Here is a 21,416-nt window from a genome sequence, read left to right on the forward strand (position 1 = left end):
AATATGTTATTACTTTATTTTGAATATTTTACATGAATGCAAGAAAATAAATAATACATTTAATAAATTCCAAATAAGAAACTTGAGTCCATGTACATCAGAATATTTTTTATTCACCGTCACAATCAATTACAAAAAACAAAACAAAAATAGAGAACTGAATTCATTACAACAAATCAAAGCAGAGATCATGACGATATGGCAACAAAAAGTATGAACAAAATACCCCAGTTGGTCTTGGCTGGCCTCCCTACTGGTAAACTACTGATGGCTGATCTGAAACAAAACAGAGGGAAAATGTGTGAGAAATGGTTTATCTAATCTAAATTTGTTCATGGACAGATGAGGTAACAACTTGTGCAACAGCAGTTATTCATAGTTATACTTGTTATATTATTATTATTCATAGTTATACTTATATTATATATCTCTATCCCGAGGACAAGCGTGCGCGCTCTGGAGATTATCATGTGAAACGCAACAATACCCAATCAGAAAGCAAGCTGCTGACGGAAGACACCTCCCTCCAGCTCACGCTGGAACATGTAAAGGCCATGTTCACACCGTCTCCATTACTTCATCTAAACATCCCCCCCCCCCCCGCAAATTTTCTTTAAACAGCATTCCATACACTATCAGGGTATATACAGAACTTCTTAAGTTGAATTTAATACCTTTTACTACCTTTTTTAATACCTTCAAAATATTTTTTAATACCAGCGCGACTTCAACCTGCAACTATAGTAGCGTAAATTAAATATCTTTCCATATGGAATAACATATTGCATCACAATGTAACGAGATCATTTTAACTTAACATCAACTGCCCACAGAGATGAGAATAGAAATAAAGACAGAAGTGGAAGGAGACATCTTCTTCATAGTTCGTGCAGTGTACAGAGGGAAACAAGAGCAATTTTCACGGCGCAATATAGATTTTTTTTCTTTTTCGTTTTAAATCATGAAGGCGAGTCAGTGGATATCACACAAAAACGCAATGTGTGCGAGAGTCGGTGAAGTCTCAAACCTGGTCAATTATTCACTACTGAAAGTGAACGTAAAATCTGACAAGCTTTCGGCGCATATTCTCACAGAGACAAGAGATATCTCTTTATTTATATAAATCTGCTTTAACATATGCTGATAACGTATAGCCTATAACTGTCTGAATTTATATTCTTAATATTTCTCTTTTGGCCCATATTGTGAAACAAATTAGAAGAGAAGTATAGGCCCATTTCGTGTTAAACAAGTTTTTTTTTAAATAAAGCTGCTCTTACTTTCTGATCATACTGATATTATTGTAGTGTTCTGACATATTATAGACTGATAATCATTTTAATTATAGGCCTATAATTCCTTGTTTAATTGTGCAAAATGTATTTAAATAATGAGGAGTAAGCTAATCTATCTATTCTTTTATTATGCAACATGTCGGTTGTGCATTGATGCATTATGAAATTATCACGGGGGCAAATTAAATGTATTATCAATTTAATAATAAAAGTAGGCCTACCCTAATAATAATAATAATAATTTATATACATAAATAGTAAATGCTAAATCTTCACTCATACAGTGAGCAGACAAGTCACGCTCGACGATCCGAGCCATGGTGTGAGCATATAAACCGTGAGCTTTGGCTTTACATCGCATGCGATCTACTCGTACAGTGTGAGTAGATAACCTTGCTGAAATCGCACAGAAATCGCACAGTGTATGCCAAGCTTTAAGCAACTTGCATATTTCGAAACAGCTCTTCAATGCCATAGATTCAAATATAAAGAGTGGTGTTTAGTTGCAAGGTCTAAACACCACAGCACCTCAGCTCGCAATGTAGCGGTGGTGATGGGGCATAGCGTCTGCTGTCTGTCACGCACCTGTTGATGATGCTGCTAGACTAACGTTAGGCTACTGGCAGTGGTTTGAATCGGGAGAGCAGTCGGGGTTGAGGGCAAAGCAGTGGAGGTTGAGGTCGTTGATGCATCTGTAGCGCAGAACATTGGTATGGGAAGCTGCTCGCTACGTCCGCGCATCCTAGCTTGGTGGCTATTTGATTACATATGCGATTTGACGCCATTCACCCCCACCCAGGTTATATTAATTGTCTTCTTGCAGACGTGGCAATAAGCCTGGCGGCTGTTGCAAACTACTGGCCTAAGCCAGTCTTTAAATCGTGAGTCCTCCAGCCAGAGGTCCAAAAACTTGCATTTCCCCATGCTTTAATTACTGAATGGAAGCGAGCTCGCGTACATGTTTGTCAGCAAGCCAGCCGCGGACCCAGTTTGTTTCAGCGCGCGCGAACGAACACCACCTCACACGATATCGCGCAGGTCCTACTCTAAACATATAAATAAATCCACGCGAATTTTAGAAAAAAAAGGCCTGTACTTAACACAAATTGAAAATGTATCTAAAAAAAATTGGTCTCGAAAATGTAATACCTCGTCAGATGACGTTTAGTACTTTTTACTACTTTTTAATGCCCTTAATTTTGGCTAATTTCATTTACTACCTTTTACAACCCCGCGGACACCCTGACTATAAGAGCAATTTCATGATATGATATACTTCATATCACCTGTGGTGTGGTAGGCAAACGTCACCTCCTGCTCAACTGACATCTTATGCTGCCTTCACGTGCTATAGGAATTACTGAACTAGTTTCCTAGTTAAAAAATTGGACATGAACGCCCTCTCAAGTCAAAATCTGAATGTGATGAGCTCGTAATCACAACTTCAGAAGTGGGAAGTAGGAAATTTCTAGCACATGAAGGCAGCATAAGACGAGGTTGGCTGAAAATTAAAAGATAAAAGTCTCTCAGAAATTGCAAATAATTAAATACTTGCACCTGTACATACTTGCATGATTAGTTTTTAGTTCAGGTTTTAGTTGTAGTCCAGCTTTGTCTGTTTCTCCGTCTATTCCTCAGTCTCTCTGTTTTCTGGTCACTGGTTGGATATGATCTGCATATAAAATAATGTATACATATTTTGGTAACACTTTACAATAAGGTTGTATTAGTTAACATTAGTTAAAGGGTTAGTTCACCCAAAAATGAAAATTCTGTCATTAATTACTCACCCTCATGTCGTTGGACACCCGTAAGACCTCCGTTCATATTCGGAACACAAATGAAGATATTTTAGTTGAAAGCTGATGGCTGAGAAAGGCTTCAGACAGGCCTCCATTGGCATTCAGTACATTGACACTTCCAAGATCCATGAAAGGCACTTAAAACGTCGTTACAAAGTCCATCTCACCACAGTGGCTCTACAATAATTTTACGATGCGACGACAATAGTTTTTGTGCGCAAAAAAAAATCAAAATAACATCTTTATCCAACTTGTTCTCGACTTCCGTGTGTGCCTCCACGACGCATGCGCGAGAATATGACGCAGATCCGGCGTTCGGACACATGACCCAGAAGAGATTTGTTTACGAGCAGAGGAAGACGCGCGTGTCTAAGCTGTTGAATTCTACATTGATCGTGCTTTAGGTCTCGGCGTAGTGCTCAAAATGGGGCTTAAATGTGTATTTCATGGATTCCCGAACGCCGGCGCTACGTCATATTCTCGCGCATGCATCGTGGAGGCACACACGGAAGTCGAGAACAAGTTGGATAAAGGTGTTATTTTGATTTTTTTTGGCGCACAAAAACTATTGTCGTCGCATCGTAAAATTATTGTAGAGCCACTGTGGTGAGATAGACATTGTAACGACGTTTTAAGTGCCTTTCATGGATCTTGGAAGTGTCAATGTACTGAATGCCAATGGAGGCCTGTCTGAAGCCTTTCTCAGCCATCAGCTTTCAACTAAAATATCTTCATTTGTGTTCCGAATATGAACGGAGGTCTTACGGGTGTCCAACGACATGAGGGTGAGTAATTAATGACAGAATTTTCATTTTTGGGTGAACTAACCCTTTAATGCATTAGTTAACATGAACTAACCATGAACAACACCTCTGTTAAGCATTAGTTAATCTTTGTTAAAGTTAGTTCATAAAAATCCAGCTGTTCATATTAGTTCACAGTGCATTAACTAATGTTAGCAAGATTTTAATAATGCATTAGTAAATGTTGAAATTAACATTAACAAAGATAAATAAATGCTTTATAAGTGCAGTTCATTGTTAGTTAATGTTAACTAATGTAGTTAACTAATGAACCGTATTGTAAAGTGTTACACAAATTTTTAAGTGCATACAATTAATAATTTTTAATTACTTTGTCATGTTATGCAGTGACATATCCCACATGAGACTAAACAGTCACAACAAGATAACAAATAGATGCCAAGTAGGAAATGTAGGCAACAAGTATTTTTGAAATAATAAAATGTTATGCATTAAAAGACGTTAATCACATAATGTTAGTCAAAATATATACCTACAAAGCCAAAGATGCTCAGTGCGGTGGCTCTTTCTGGGGTGTTGTTAGCTCCTGTTGACACAAGAGAGAAAAAGAAGAAATTTTCATGTTTATTGACTAATGGTGCCTAAATGTTATGCACATGATAATTCACAGATATAGGATGACTGCTAGATTGACCACTTACACAATCAAATGACTATCAACACTGAAAAAAGAGAGAAGACAATAATAGAGCCTTCAGTGGCATGTAAAAATGAATTCATATGAAATAATATAATAAATAAGAAGCCACAATGAACATACTTGAACTAATTGTTATTTTACTTGAATATATATTAATCCTCTGGTGTATACGCTGGCGTAAATGTTCTATTTTCGAGAGAGAGAGAGAGAGAGAGAGAGAGAGAGAGAGAGAGAGAGAGAGAGAGAGAGAGAGAGAGAGAGAGAGAGAGAGAGAGAGAGAGCGAGACAGCCTTTGACACCGCTCAGGCGCTAACGTTACTTCAAATGGCGTCACACACATTTAACTGTCAACGAAAATATGTAACTATAACTGGCCGTGAAAAGACGGAAACCATTGTTCGCGTAAATACAACATTTGGTACATAATGTACAATGCAGGTAACAGTTAGTCAATTGTATGCAAATTTAATGGGTTATGAAAGCGGTTCTTGAGGAAAACGAACAGTTCCCCGAGACTGTAATATAACGTTAGTAATAGCAATTCGATATTATAATTTACTTTCTTCATATATGTAGCTATATTTAATGGATATTGGTTTACGTTTTAAAAGTATCAAAGACATTTGTGACAAATTTGTCAAATAAAAACTTCTTACCTCAGGAAAGCTCGCAGCTGGTGTCTGGCGATCCTATCCGCAGGCAGGGACGTCCGTTATGCGCGCACTCGACACAAACCTCATTTGCGCGGGCTTGGCACGCGAGTAAACAATTTAAATTGTGTGAGGTGTAAGCAAAGTTTATAAATATATTTTTTAAACATTTAAAAATTACATTTATATCACCACACTTGTACTTGTATTACTCTGGCATTAAAATAATAATAAATAAAATAAAATCACGGATCATGAGATATAAAATGCTAACAGTAGGTAGGTGTGTGTGTGTGTGTGTGTGTGTGTGTAGCCTACCGTTAGCATTTTATATCTCATGATCCGTCATTTTATTTTGCAACGTACAGTTATAGCCGAAAAATAAACAAGTAATGAAACTTCACTTTGCCCTCAGCCTAAACGATTTGCCAGGGAACAAATTATAGATCCATGAGAGCAAATATGGGCCATTAAATCTCCACAAGACTAATTATAGCTGGAGACGCCACAGAGACATCAGAGCCAGCGGCAGACGTCAGAAGGACTGGCCGAGGAAAGTCTACTCTCGCCGGGTAAACAAGCGCTGAACGCCGCTGACTCACTGGAGCTCACAACTCCGAAAACACCAGATAAAATGTTAAAATAGGCACTCTTCTTATAAATAAACCACAGATTTGAGCTTTAAACAACTACATTACCGACTGAAAAAGTCTTAAAACTACGTTTTGTCACACATTAACAGTTTTAACACAAAAAGACGTGTAAACCATAGACCGTAAACACAGCCCATGTCAGTCATTTCTCAACGAGACGAGCCGCTGGCAGAAGCTCCTCCTATGAGGCGAATTCGAAATACATTTATAACACTAATACTTTACTCTATTTATTCTATACTCTATTTTTTCCTCTTTTTGAAAGTTGTGAAATCACTATTGTGGAGTTTTCTTTTGCTATTTGAGCAAATGGGCACACAAAAAATATATAATTATTGTATTCTCTCATTCTCTCATTCACCGCTATAAAATTTAACCCAACTATGACGACTTCCGCTCTGAGAAACCCGAAAATGTGAAAAGGGTAGGAGAAAATACTAAATATAAAAATTACTTCTTTGTCTCCCACAAAGAACTAATTTTACATCCTTCCATCCACATGTTTTTATTTAACTTTTAAACATCCAGTGTGTGTGCGTGTGTATTCTTCGTTTACAGTAGCACTACTGCTTTTACGTAAACAGTAAAATACTGCAAATTCCCATATACAGTAAGTTACTGTAAATTTCATTAAAAATACCCATAATGCAGTGCATATTACAGTAGCTAACCGTAAATAATATAAATGGTATTTTACTGGGCTTTTTTGCGGTAAGTAACTGTAAAATTGCGGTAAAGTCTAACAGTGTAGTTTATTTATAATAATTTATTTAATATTTTTCTATTGTATTTGTCCTATTGTTTGTAATTTTATTACTGACTGTTTGTTGACAATGAAACTGCTCTGAAACAACAGATTACGGTTTTGGAGGCCATATGGTGTTTTTATGAATGCTTTGACAGGGGCCCCCTTACATATTTTTGCTTAGGGCCCCCAGAAGTCTAGGACCAGCACTGCTCGTGATTCACAAATTTTGTATCATGCATCATGAGGATTAGGAGCCTATCGGACGGTGCATGTACAAACACAAGTGCTGTCATTATTTATCACAACGTGTATCATTAAAGGTACAATATGTAATTTTTCCCACTAGATGTCGCTTATTCAAAACAAAGGCGTAGCTTGATGACACCATGATTGTGCGAAGCTTTTATAATGCTGTAGACGAGCGCTTCCGCTTCTTCCACTCATGCATATGTGGAGTAACGCAGCGCTGTTTTATCATATTACATACATTATTTGAGTGTGTTGAAAGTTATGTTATAATGCTACTCTGTGCGTTCGCTCAAGGGCTACAATGAGACACTTGTTGCACACTGCAGTCAGCTAGATCAATATTAGGCATGGTAAAACTTGCGGTAAATAAAAAAAACCAGATGTAAACTACAGCTATGTTTCCATCCACCTATTTTATGCACATTTTGGAATATCACATCAAAAAATGCTGAATGGAAACGGCAAGATGTGCATAAAATGTGCGTTCATTCAAGTCGGACAAATTTTGTATCCGATACGAAAACATGCGCATAAACTACGATGGAAATGCATTTAAAGCTGCTCTATGTAACTTTTCCATCCGCTAGATGTCGTCTATTAAAAAAAAGGCGTAGTTTGATGACGCCACGTTTGAGCGCAGAATCCTGGGACATGTGGTCTTCACCTCACAGCCGGTGGAAAAGAATCGGGATAGGACTCGGGCAGAAATCATGTTCATGGATGCGATTATTAACGTTACTGTAGTATGAAGCAGAGCAGGACCGAGTGTTGTGGAGCTGAGCAATGCCGCTGGAGCGATTGTTAATAAGAAGAGCGCAACACACGCCTCGCGAGCAGCGGGACTTTTATTATGCCACAGTCACCAGCACCACTTCCGCTTTTGCGGTCATGAGTATGAGGTAACGCAGCTCTGTTTATCATATTAGATACATCTGAGTGTGTCGAAAATGATGTTATGGCGTTCGCTCGGCGGCTACTATGACACTTGTTCACACTGCAGTGAGAGTAAAGCGTTTCTGCAAAATAAAACCGCAAACCGCGTGTAACGCAAATATGAAGCAATCGACAGGCGACTCCCTCACACGTCCCGGTTCCTTGGTTAAAATAGCAATTTCTCACGATTTACAAATAGTTGGAAACATTTGGGATATTGTAAGTACTCAACTGAACAAAATATATAACACTGGCCTAGTAGTTTTTTGATATTTTACTAAAAAAAATTTACATAGTGCAGCTTTAACAAATAAATTCTTCGATGTGCATAAAAAAAAATCATGTGACTTTCGCGATGTAACAGCATCTGTACATCAGCAACTGTACTAATAACCAGTTAAATCTTGTTTGCAAAGCATCTGAAATGCTGTTTTGGTCATTCAGAAGTCTGATGTCAAAGATGCTCGGTATATTTCCCTCCTAGAACTGTCCTACATGATCTGCCTCTGAAAGCAAGACAAGAAGTTTATCGAGACGCACGAGTTTCTCTGAGACGCAAATAATTTATTATATACGAAAAGGATTATATATGGTGGCTTCTCCTATGTTTCTTAATGATTTTTTAGCGGTAGTTTATCAGGAGGTGACGATTATGTTCGACTCACTGGATGGAAACGGTGCTTTATTCGCAAATGTTTTATGCGATATTGCAATTTTGCGGATAAGTTACATTCGCAACTTTGGATGGAAACATAGCTAATAAGACTAACTGTGTTGAGCTGTATAACAATGATTCGTTTTCTGTCGATGAATGTCTCCAACCAGTTATAATATTACACAGTGTGTCCTGGTTTCTTATTAAACATTTGCGATAATATAAGTACACAAGTCAACAAAATATCTAACATTGTTCTAGTGGTTTTTGGATATTTGAATACAAAAATATTACATATTGTGCCTTTAATATTTAACACAAAAAAATATAATAGCCGACGTTCAGCTCAGGGTGATTAAAAGCGCAAGATGAACCCTCAAAAATAAATTATGACATAAGTGTATATAGATACACACACACTATGCTAAATTATAATGGCAATAGTAATCAGGGTTTGATGTAATTTTTGCTTCATTGCACAAACCAACCGACACCAAAGTCCCTTTAAGGCTGACATTTAACACACTCTTATCCCTCCCCCCTTGCAATTCACCATATAGACAGATAATTTAGGGTGCTTTAATTAAATCCCGGGGACAACAATTATCTCACATGACTGCATGGATGGCTTGCAAGACTGTGGATGTGTCAGCATCAAGCGAGCGGCCAATGGGAGCGCGTTTCGGCCGTGACGTCAGGGGGGCTGGTCGTGCGCGTGGAGAGCTCCAGTCAGTCCCGCGAGCGCAGTCAGTCACTCAGTCAGCTCGTGTGTGTAGCTGACCCTGCGTTCAATGGACTAGATTCCCAGCCACGTAAGTAAGATGATGATGAAGGTGGTGTCTTGTTGCTGAAACAAGGGATAGGCCCGGGGAGAACGTCGGCCGTCCCTTTTTGCCTTTGTCCAAGTCAGATCCATCCGCCGGAGACCGTCGGAGTTTAGTTGCTCGCGAGCAGGAGGACACATCCACTTCCCAGGCGTAACAAAAGGCGGCTCGCGACCTGGAGGAAATTTTTCCTAGCCATATATGGTAGATGCATGGACATAATTCGCGTGGAGGCCCGCTTGAAAGCACACGGAGCGCCCTCTCAGGATATGTGACCGCAGCTGGCACTTTTTGCCTTTTAATTGAATGCAAAAAAATCTATTCTTTAACGTTACCTGCCGCACGCCGAGCTGCGCTGCATCGAGCGTGACGTCACAGCCTTTACATTATCAAGCGCGCCGCCGATTCATTGCATCTTTGACAAAACCGTGCTTTCCTGTGAGGGCACAGTGAGCATAGAGGTCACAATATTCGTGCATGCACATCATTGCATTTGTGCTCAAATGACGCCACATTGACATTGCAATTAACGCACATGCATACGGTCATCGGCGTGAGTGAGCATTAAAGTCGAGGGGAATCGCCGCTGCCTTCATGCCCAGTGTTAAATAGAGGACGTCTGTCTGTCAATCACTTCCACCCCTCTCCGAGACCGCCTAAACCCTCCTGATCTGGACGAACCTCCTCCTATACTCATGAACATACAGAGGTCCAGTCCCATTAACATTTCGCGTTATGGGAGATCGAGGTATAAAGCACACGACTTTGAGGAGCTATCTTGCCTAAGGACTACAGAATCCAGCCAGAGTTTCAGTCCCAATTTAGGATCTCCCAGCCCCCCTGAGACCCCTGACTCCTCTCACTGCATTTCTTGCATTGGAAATTACCTTTTGTTGGAGCCCATTGAGGGAGACCACGTTTTCAGAGCCACCCACCTGCACAGTGGGGAAGAGCTCGTGTGCAAGGTAAGAAACGCACACACACACACACATGCATGTCATTTTTTTCATCATTGCATCAGCTATTAATAGGGACATAAGCATGACATGCATCTGGCTTATTGCATTCATTACCGATGTGTCTTATGATGCATTGCATTATCAAATGAATGGCCTTCCTTTTGTGATTCTTCAACAATGAAGTGATGAGTGACAGTCACATGCACGCACACACACACACACACACACACACACACACACACACACACACACACACACACAAAAAAAGCATGAGGGAATACCCCAGAAAAGTGTGTGTGGATGCTTGCATACAGCCAGCCATGCATTCATGCATGCAAGTCCACATGACTTTGAAACATAAGACACTCTGAATGGGCTGACACGGGCAAAGAGCCATTAGTGAAAACCTCTTATCTTCTGATGAGAGAATGTCCTCAGATGTCCACCGCTGTCGTGTTATATTTAGCCTCTCTCTCTCTCTCTCTTTTAGGTGTCTGTTACTAAGCAACATTAAAATTCAATGTATGTTTTGGGGACTGGGAAATGCAGCAGAGGTGTAATGCCTTTCGACTGGGCGCTGCATGGGTTTCCATTCTTTTGTTTCCGAATTATGCATTGCTTCTAACGATACCGATCCCAGTGCTCTTGTCTTAGGGGGATAATACCTTTGCACTCCACCTGAGATGTTGGGAAATCGATGACGGCTTCTAATTGAATTCAAAATGCTCTATCTCCTCCAGGTGTTTGATATCAGTCGATACCAGGAGTCCTTAGCTGCTTACTTCGTGCTGGGCACCCATGAGCACATTAACCAGATAGTGGAGATTCTTCTGGGGGATACACGGGCGTACGTGTTCTTCGAGAGGGGCCATGGCGACATGCACTCTTTCGTTCGCACTTGCAAGAAGCTGCGAGAGGAAGAGGCTGCCAGACTTTTCCATCAGATAGCATCAGCTGTGGCGCACTGCCACGACAACGGCCTGGTCCTCAGAGACCTCAAGCTGAGGAAGTTCGTCTTTAAGAACGAGGACAGGTAAAGAAGCCCCTAATAAAGTTGTTGCATTCATACAGAACATGCACGTTCAATCAGAGATTTGTTTTGCATGGAAAGCACATTATTCACATACTGTGACTGTAGCATGGTAAATATCATGGTGCATTGCATTGACTTGACCAACAGTTTTATTTCCAGTGCAGGTGTATTTCCTATTGAGAAGGTGTTGTCCCCTTATTTTTTTATAGTTCACCCAAAAATGAAAACTGAATTACTCACCCTCATGGCATTCCAAACCCACACACCTTTTGCTCATCTTTGAAACACAAATGAAGATCTTTTTGATGAAATCTGAGAAATGTCTGTCCCTTGATTTGCTATGCAACCACCACTTTGATGCTTCAAAAAGTTCATAAAGAGATCATGAAACTAGCGTTTTAGTCCAAATGTTCTGTAGAGACTACATCTCTTTATATGATGAATAGATTGAATGTAGGTTTTTATAAACATAAAAACATTGATCAGCAGACAAACAGAATGAACCTCATTGGTTCTTGTGGAAGCTCAAACGTGATGCGTAACACAAGAATGAACCTCATTGGTTCTTGCTGAAGCTCAAACGTGCTGCGTAACACAAGGGAATGAACCTCATTGGTTCTTGTGTAAGCTCAAACGTGATGCGTAACACGAGAATGAACCTCATTGGTTCTTGCTGAAGCTCAAACGTGCTGCGTAACACAAGAATGAACCTCATTGGTTCTTGTGTAAGCTCAAACGTGATGCGTAACACGAGAAGGAACCTCATTGGTTCTTGCTGAAGCTCAAACGTGCTGCGTAACGCAAGGGAATGAACCTCATTGGTTCTTGCTGAAGCTCAAACGTGATGCGTAACACAAGAATGAACCTCATTGGTTCTTGCTGAAGCTCAAACGTGATGCGTAACACGAGAATGAACCTCATTGGTATGCTTGAGCTTTCGTGTACCAAAGCTGATGAGTTGATAAATGTTTATAGCCTAAATTAAATCTGTTCATCATATAAAGCGATCAAGTCTCTACAGAAAATTTGGACTAAACCACTCAATTCATATGGATTACGATCTCTTTATGAACTTTTTGTAGCGTCAAAATGGTAGTTGAGTAGCTGTCAAGGGAGGCAAATAAATTTCTCGGATTTCATCAAAAAGATCCTCATTTGTCTTCCGAAGATGAATGAAAGTCTTGCTGGTTTGGAACGGTTTGAGGGTGAGTAAATTACAGAATTTTTATTTTCGCACAAATCTGTAATGGGAACGCGGCTACTGTTCCCCAGGTGGCTCTCTCTGTGCGCACGCATTATTAATGGAAGGACACATAGGCGTGTTATCCAAGCATTAATGGCGAAGAAAGCCCCTTTGGGAGCGGCACGTATGAGGCGTTTCTCCCTCATATCTGCTTCAAGGTCTTCATGATCATTTGTGGCATTTCTTTGATGTTTAGAATCAGTATTCCTGTAATTCTAGTGTCTTTTATGAGTTTAATAAAGAACTCTGTCTCGTCTTTAGTCCAAACATACCGAAAGATCGACTTTTACGTACGCCAGGTGACCTGTAAATGCGAAAATTTCGTTTTTCGAATTACCTGAAAAAACCACCTCATGCGGGCGTAAAAACTTTTTTGTGATTTATATGGGAGTTTTTGCGGAATTGTCGCATTTGCATTGGGCGTATTTTCAATTTGCAATTTTGAAGGGTAGTGGAAATGTGGATAGTGTCTCTTTCATGGCTTGATGCGCTTTTAAACGAATGCCTGTTTAATATCAGGCACGTCCCACAGTTTAGCAACCCTCACTTATTCGGCTGATTTGGATGTTAAGTGCACCGCTGAATGCGGCAGCGGCACAATGATCGCTTTACCTCCATTTATCTTGTTTTCAGAATCGTTCGGAAGTCGAAAACAAATCAGTTACGATTAATTGCACAGCCCTTTTTCGGTGCATCACTACTGTTCATGCTATTATGATTAAGAAAAAGTATTTTTTTCTCTTTTCGAAGTCCCGTTTATTTTTGGCTGACTTTGACAAGCCCTCATATTTTCCGACCCCTCTCCTCCAACGTTTAGCAATCCGATCAGTTTCCAATGGATAATGGGACAATGGTCCCGTCCTCCTATTTAGTTTTTCTTTTTGCATATCCTGTTTCGCTCTGAAATATGTCACGCTGTGGTAGTAAAATGGGTTTTAAAGGCATTGCATGTTGACTTTTTAAAAATCAACCTGGCCATGTGTTTGGCAGTAAAATAATCCCAAGTGTGCGTTATGAATCTGGGTGGCCTTCCCGTTTAAGCTAAACGGCAGTTGCCCCACTAGCCAAATGAGTCAGCTCAGCTAGATTCCCTCTGGCTCGCTCGATGGAAATGGAGAACGTTGCCCGGCGCTTAAAATGCGAGTTCGGTGACCCTACTGTTCCCATGCTCTGTGGTCTGGTGCGTCAGCCGTCCACCTTTCAGTGAGTGATTGCAGACGAGCACAAGTAGACGTGGCCAAGGGTGGTGAGTATTACCCTGGCCAGAAATCAAACACCAAGGGCGCACCAAGATTGGAACCAGAGAGGAAAGCGAGCCAGACAGAACTGCATTCTTCGGCGTAGTGGGTTCCTGACCTGGTTATGTCATGAAGGACGCTCGTAACGGTCTACTGTCACACGCTAGAGACCGCAGTGCAGTTTGTCTGGAATCACTCCCTAATGTAATAGTGCGTGCGTCCACGCGTCCTCCTCCGTTTTCCCTGCTTTCGTGTGGGCCGGTGTTCTTTGCAGGCTCTTGACCCGGTGTAACTCGGCTGCGTCGTGGAGCTGTGAGTGACTCACATATGCTGCATGTCGTTAAGAGAATATTTCCAGCATGCCGTGTTCTCTTTGCACAGCGGCATTCTGCCGGTGCATGGAAACAGGTCACAAGTTCAGGTCGGAGAAAGGGCACCCCGTTCATTTCTGACCTTCAGGTAATTTAGACACCGTGCAACCCATCCACGCAGCAGGATACCGCTTGTCATGAAAAATAACACGACTATTTTGAGCTCCGAGGATTGGGTGTTTCGCTGAGACTCAGTGGGCGTACGGTTTCATTCGCATAGTTTCTGATTCAGAATCTGAGTCACGAGGCAGTGTGCAAAAGACCTCAAAGATGTTTTCATTGCATATGTTGTTTTTATGTTTTGCCTTTGTTTGTAACTTGGGCTTTGCGATGTAGCTGAACTCTCAGCAATTTTCAGCTTTTTGACAATTAAGCAATGTCACACGAGCAAAAGTGCAAATGAAGTGACTTGCATAACTCTATAAAAGTTTGAGGTCAGTAAGATTTTTTTTTAAAGGTTTTGAAAGAAATCTCTTAATCTTTCATGGGCTGCATTTATTTGATCATACTTGCAGTAAAGTCAATAATATTGTGAACTATTACACTTTAAAAAAAATGTTTTTCTTGAATATTTTTGTCAGAATGTATTTTTTTCCTAAGCTGAATTCCTCCATTCTTCAGTGTCACATGATCCTTTAGAAATCATTCTAATATGATGATTTGATGCTCAAGAAACTTATCCTCAAAGATTATTATTATTATTATCCTCAAATGTTGAAAACAGTTGCTTTACTTTTTTGATTATCATGATACATTTCTTTTTACATGATTCTTTGATGAATAGAAAGTTCAAAAGAACAGCATTTTTATGAAATAAAAATATTTTGTAACATTTACTGTCACTTTTGATCAGTTTAATGCATTCTTTCTGAAAGTATTAATTCACATATATATATATATATAAATAAATAAATAAATAAATAAATTAGGGCTGCACTATTATGACAAATCATAATTGTTGATTATTCCCTTCAAAATTGTAATTGCCATTATTAATTATGATTATCACAATTTACATTGAATGGTGTTTTTAAATAGCTTTATACCATTGTTTGAAGCAACTGCATGCTATTTTTTCCAATGAAAATAAACTGAAAACATTATTCCTGAAAACCTTTTATTGCTTTTCTATAGCAGTAGCCACACATGTCGTCTATACATTGGTTTGATTTCTTTTTTAAATCAAACATGTAAAAATATGCATGGTATTATAATGTTATACTAAAACTAAAATTAAAACAATGGAGGAAAACCTTAACCTGTAGAAAAAAAACATCTTAAGCATGCAGAATAATGTAAATGGATTTTTGTTTTTGTAATTGCGCCTTTTGAGTGATTAAATAATTGTGGCATCCGTAATTGTAATCACAATTACAATTAATTGTAACATTTTCACTTGCTTTTATCTCACCTTTTTTTTTTCTTCTTTTTTTTTATATATGGTGCAAACTAATCATTGAATTATAGTTATCAATCTATTTATAGAAACTATTTATACTGATTTATGCACATGATTTGAACTTACCCTAAACCCTGTTTTTCTTTAGTTAAATCAGAGGCATTATTAAAAACACCCAAATGTGCAAGATAAAAAAAAAACTGCAAACTAGTCTGAGATGCATCTTAAAATATCACAGTATTCATTGTGAATATATTGTAAATATATAGCCGATTGTTTATCATCATCTGTGCGCTTCATGTTTTGCATTATTGTGCAAATTACAAGATTACAGTGGAAAAACTAGGATCACAGGGAAATAGTGACGGTTTAAGGAATTCCATCTGTGGTGCAGCATTATTCCTGCTTTTTTATAATTCCGAGGATGAATTCCAGATTTCCCTCTGGATTACAGTGGCAGGAATGTCCAGAGGCTATCTTTTATATTGCTTTTTTTTATGCAAGGGATTTACCATCCAATATGTCGAGTACATTTATGCTTTGCTGTCAAAAGCTACTATCCTATAACTATAGCAGTGGAAAATGTTATTTGAAAGGTTTTTTAGTTTTTTCATTTTAGATATGCCGGATTTTGAAGTATTAAAATGATCAAATTGTTTTTGGCCAGGTCATAGTTTTGTGTTAAAGGTCATAGACATTTGTAGTTGGTTTTATATCTTGAATGTGTTCCATTTCATGTACTTTGTTAGTCATTTCCCATTGAAATTTGATAGCTTGTTTAATTTTTGTATAATCCATTTTAAAAGCCAGCATTCTGAAATCGCATACTGTATAGTATGTACTTCATTTGGTTTGAAACGCACTTTGCGACCGTTAAAAAAGTACATTCTGTGTAGTATGAACTGTAGTGTGAATGAAATTCGGACGTACTACATCTGCCATGTTGTCATTTTCATCACTTCCATTTGGAAATCCTCTCCCGTGGCCTTATGGGATCGTAAAGTGTCCAACAAATTCTCACTACAGAATCTCACCAGAAGTAGTAGGTCATCCGGGTACTTTTCGCCTACTTTTTATGAATATTATGAATTCGGACCTACTACTCTGCTAACATACTGTTTTCGCCTAATATAATAGTATGGACGTAGGCATGTTCGGCGCAAATGTTTGTTTTGTGTTTTCATTTTATGGATTTAAATTAATATTTAATGCATCATACAGTTTGGGTGTAACGATACCCTCATCACAATTTGATACATAATCACGATACGATTTTATTACGATACTCCAAGACATATGGTAAAAGGTTTACAAAAATTTTACTGTTTATTAAAACGCTAAATTCAGTATAATGAATAGGCTTGGACTTTGTGCTGGTAATCCCATGCACCGGACAATGGTGACACCAGGATAAAAATATTCATGATTCTGAAGCTAAAAATACAGAGTTATTTTAGATGAATATGCTTGCACTCTGTCACTGACTAGATATATTTAAAATAATGGCATTTTCAGGACCCACCAATATTTCCCTATTGCATTATTATATATTATATTCAATATTATATATAGTAGTTCAATGTTGTACTGACACTAAAACTCTGTGAACCATACACAATACAGATTGTCACCAGTGTTGGGGGTAACGCATTACAAGTAACTCGAGTTACGCAAGCAGATTACTTTTTCAATTAACTAATAAAGTAACGCATTACTTTTCAAATTTACAACAAAATATCCGAGTTACTTTTTCACATTTATTTGACTGACAGCTCTCCTGTCCCAATGTTGGGAAGAAAATCGAGAGTAGGTGCAGAGGCGTTGTGTGTAAACATGGTTATTGTATTTCTTGACTAAATGTGAGCATTTATTCATCTCATTTGCACAATAACAATTCAGTACTCCTCAAAATGAATAAAATCAGTCAAATGCAAAATCAGAGTACTGTGCAAACCTCCAATAATTAAATGTTAAATAAAACAAATATTTGTATGCATTTAATCTACCTTTATTGACCAATGTCTTGCTGCTGACCTTTGATGATTCAGTTAAACCATGAGCAAAAATGACTAGATTTTTGTTTTTTATTGGTAAAACTTTTCTCCTGCGTCCTATTCTTCCATTATCCAGAATGGCAGTACTGTTCATGCGTAAATTTGCATTTTTATCTCAGCCTGAGGCTTATCATTTCAATTTTGGTATGAAAAGGTCTTTACATTTGCACAAAAATAGAACTTTTTTGTTATTAAAAAAAAAAAACTAAAAGAAAGCCCAGCCCAGCTGAGAAAAAGTTACGCAAAAGTAATGTAACGCTTTACTTTTCTTAAAAAGTAACTAAGTAACTCATTTCGTTACTTTTTAAGGGAGTAACGCAATATTGTAATGCATTAATTTTCAAAGTAACTTTCCCCAGCACTGATTGTCACTATCCACGATACATATTGTTGTATTTTTGTATTGATATATATTGTGACACCCCTACACTAAAAAGCACCCTAGCACTAAAAGTGGTTCTTTGGCTCGTAATTATAGGGGCACCACTTTAAGTGCTGTATAGCACCCAATCTTGGTGCTTTAGTGGTTCTTCAGTGGTTCTTTGGGAGGACCGAGGTGCTATATAGCACCGCTACCATATACAGAACTTGTTAAGATATGGTGCTATATAGCACCAAAAGTGGTTCCCCTATGATAGAGAGCCAAGAACCACTTTTAGTGTCATATAGCACCTTTTTTTTTTTTTCTTTTTTTTCTTTTTTTTTTTAAAGAGTGTAGGCTCATTCCTCTTTGAAGGTCATTGATGGTGCCACTTAACTGTTGCATCTATATTGCATATGCTTGAAATATGTTTTTAATGTGATTCTTTATTGTCTTTCCCAGGAGCCTTGTAAAATTGGAGAGTTTGGAGGATACGTACCTCCTAGAAGGGCGTGACGATTCTCTCTCGGACAAACACGGCTGTCCAGCCTACGTCAGCCCCGAAATCCTCAACGCAAATGGCAGCTATTCGGGTAAGGCAGCGGATGTCTGGAGCTTAGGCGTGATGCTCTACACCATTCTGGTGGGCCGCTATCCGTTCCACGACGTGGAGCCCAGCTCGCTGTTTAGCAAGATCCGTCGCGGCCAGTTCAGCATCCCCGAGACGCTAACGCCCAAGGCGCGATGCCTCATCCGTAGCATCCTGCGGCGAGAACCGGCGGAACGCCTCACCTCCCGTGAGATCCTGGACCATCCCTGGTTCTCGGCCTCCGTCGGTCCGGCGGCCGCCGCCAATCACGGAAGAGGCGAGCGCGAGTTGGACCAAATGGTACCGGAGGCCAATATGGAAGAAGAACTAGAACAGTTCTTTAGCTGAGCACAAGCTCCTCAGACATTATGCCACGTCCTTTTAGATTATCAGAAAAAGAAATACACTCATTACAGTGGTGTCTATCGTTATATCTCATTCCGTGGAGAGACATGGTCGGTTCTGGCTTGGGTGGCGTTGAGCACCCAAAGCTACGACTTCTGGACAAAGCTAAATGCTGATGGCGTCGAGTGATGTAGCAAGACTTACTTTGGTTTCTTTCCGTTTTCATTTTACGTGGTGCTCACGAGGCATACAAGTCACAGTAAGCTACAAACATGCATTACAGCACAGGAGACCGCAGCCAAGGAACAAAGAAAATATCAGGCAAAACTGCTAAACCTCTCCTGTTTCCAGCTTCGATTTGTCAATTTGTTTTCTTTCTTTTTTTGACCTTTTCCTTGAATGCCATTTGTTTGCTCGTGTCTCAATCTGATCCTCTGTTTATTTTAAGTATATCAGCAAACCTGTTTGCTCTTCGACAGCCCTCCACTTCAATACTGCAAACATCATGTCATGTTTTTTTGTTTCTGATCCATTACGGCTGCATTAGGAAACGATATGTGTTGCATTAAGCTGTTCCTTTTACTATTATTGCTGCTTTTTTCGCTCTAACCCTAACTGAAACTTTCTCCGCGAGCCTTCAGAAATTAAAAAAAACGTCAAGCACTTGACTCGCCTAGGCTTGGAGATCCTCTCTGAACTAGTGTCATCTATTTAACGTTTAGTTTGTTTTTCTTTTGCTGGAGCAAAATGTATCTTTTTATTTTATTTATAATGTAACTACTACTACTACTATATTTAAAAAGAAATACGTGCAGGGTTTTTTTTGTTAGGTTTTTTTTTACCGCCGGTTTTCACAAATCTTGTAGGCGAAACATTTGACACAGGACAGGTTTGACTTTTTGTACCAAAGTTTGTCCCAAGTAGGAAGGTCTACGATTTAACGTCAGTGCCAGTAATCGCACACCCCAAACTCACGCTGACTGTACTCCTTTTTTTTTTTTTTTTTTTTTGGCATTTAACTCCATAAATAATAGACGATATTTCTACGACTACACTGTCTCGAGTACCTCATGTTAACTACTGCCTGCATAGGTCTGTGAAATGATCATGTTTTGAATGGGTACATGTAGACATGTTTCGTCGTATATCAATGTTACTTGAAATCGTGATTTATATCTAGTCAATGGCATGTGCCCTTTGAATGCTTTAGCCTGCCTAGCAAGAGGGGAGTTTGTTATTTCCATTTTTTTTAAGAAGAATTTTACAAAGGATTTACTAGGAGTCCAATTGCGCTTTGGAGTTTCTTTTCATCGTTTTTATTTTCTTTTTCCCTTGGTCATTGTGCTTTTCCCTCCTTATGTAGAAGGAACTTGCCTACCTAAGTTGGTGCTGATTAGGTGCTAATTTTGAAGGATGTTTTTTTTTTCATTCATTTTATTTCCCTCATGATTTCAAGGGGAGGGGGGAGTGCATGGTGGGATATCTGCCTCAGATGCTCTGATTGTAATGTATCAAATTTTGGTGTTTTGTCCAGATTTATTCAGTAAATAAATTGTGAACTGCACACTGAATGCTGTATCTTTTTTTTTTATGCAATCGCTAAAGCACGTATACAGACAATTTTTTTTAATGTGCATGCCTGCATATATATATATATATATGTATGTGTGTGTATATGTATACTATTTATATATAATTTATTTGTATGTATGTATTATATAGTATTATGAAGAAATGGTGTATAAAACATGAACACATTTTCTAGTGATTAATCGGTTTGACAATTGATTTTACACACACACACACACACACACACACACACACACGTGTTGGGTTTTCATGTTTTATGGGGACTTTCCATAGGCGTAATGGTTTTTATACTGTATAAACTGTATTTTCTATTCCCCTACACTGCCCTGCCCCTAAACCTACCCATCACAGGAGACATGCTGCATTTTTACATTTTCAAAAAACATCACTTATTCTGATTTTATAAGATGTTTTCCTCATGGGGACCAAAAAATGTCCCCACAAGGACGAGGATTTCGGATATTGCCATCTTTGTGGGGCAACATTTTGTCCCCATAACGTAGGGATTACCAGTCCCCACACACACACACACACACACACACACACACACACACACACACACACACACCACACACACGGTTTCAAGTGTTCCAATCACTTCCATGGCCACAGGTACATAAACTCAAGCACCTAGGCATGCAGACGTTTCTACAAACATTTGTGAAAGAATGGGTCGCTCTCAGGAGCTCAGTGAACTCAAGTGTGTTACCGTGATAGGTTGCCACCTGTGCAAGTCCATTTGTGAAATTTCATCACTATTAAATATTCCACGGTCAACTGTTAGTGGTATTATAACAAAGTGGAAGCAATTAAGATCAACAGCAACTCAGCCACTGAGTGGTAGGTCATGTAATATCACAGAGCGGGGTCAGCGCATGCTGAGGTGCACAGTGCACAGAAGTCAATAGCTACAGACCTCCAAACTTTGTGTGGCCTTCAGATTAACTCAAGAACGGTGCGT

At 39.1% G+C, this 21,416-nt stretch overlaps 1 protein-coding gene across 1 annotated transcript; it reads left to right on the forward strand.

Moving 5' to 3' along the window:
* Positions 1-9,189: 9,189 nt before the first annotated feature.
* trib2 (tribbles pseudokinase 2) lies at positions 9,190-20,434 on the forward strand. The gene is made up of 3 exons (XM_079832063.1): positions 9,190-10,238; positions 10,973-11,265; positions 18,394-20,434. Exons 1-3 carry the CDS (start codon positions 9,969-9,971, stop codon positions 18,866-18,868), a joined length of 1,038 nt encoding a protein of 345 aa, XP_079688189.1. The 5' UTR covers positions 9,190-9,968; the 3' UTR covers positions 18,869-20,434.
* Positions 20,435-21,416: the final 982 nt, after the last annotated feature.

The sequence above is a fragment of the Gobio gobio genome (genome assembly GCF_949357685.1).
Source record: "Gobio gobio genome assembly, chromosome: 12".
Classification (NCBI taxonomy): Eukaryota; Metazoa; Chordata; class Actinopteri; order Cypriniformes; family Gobionidae; genus Gobio; species Gobio gobio.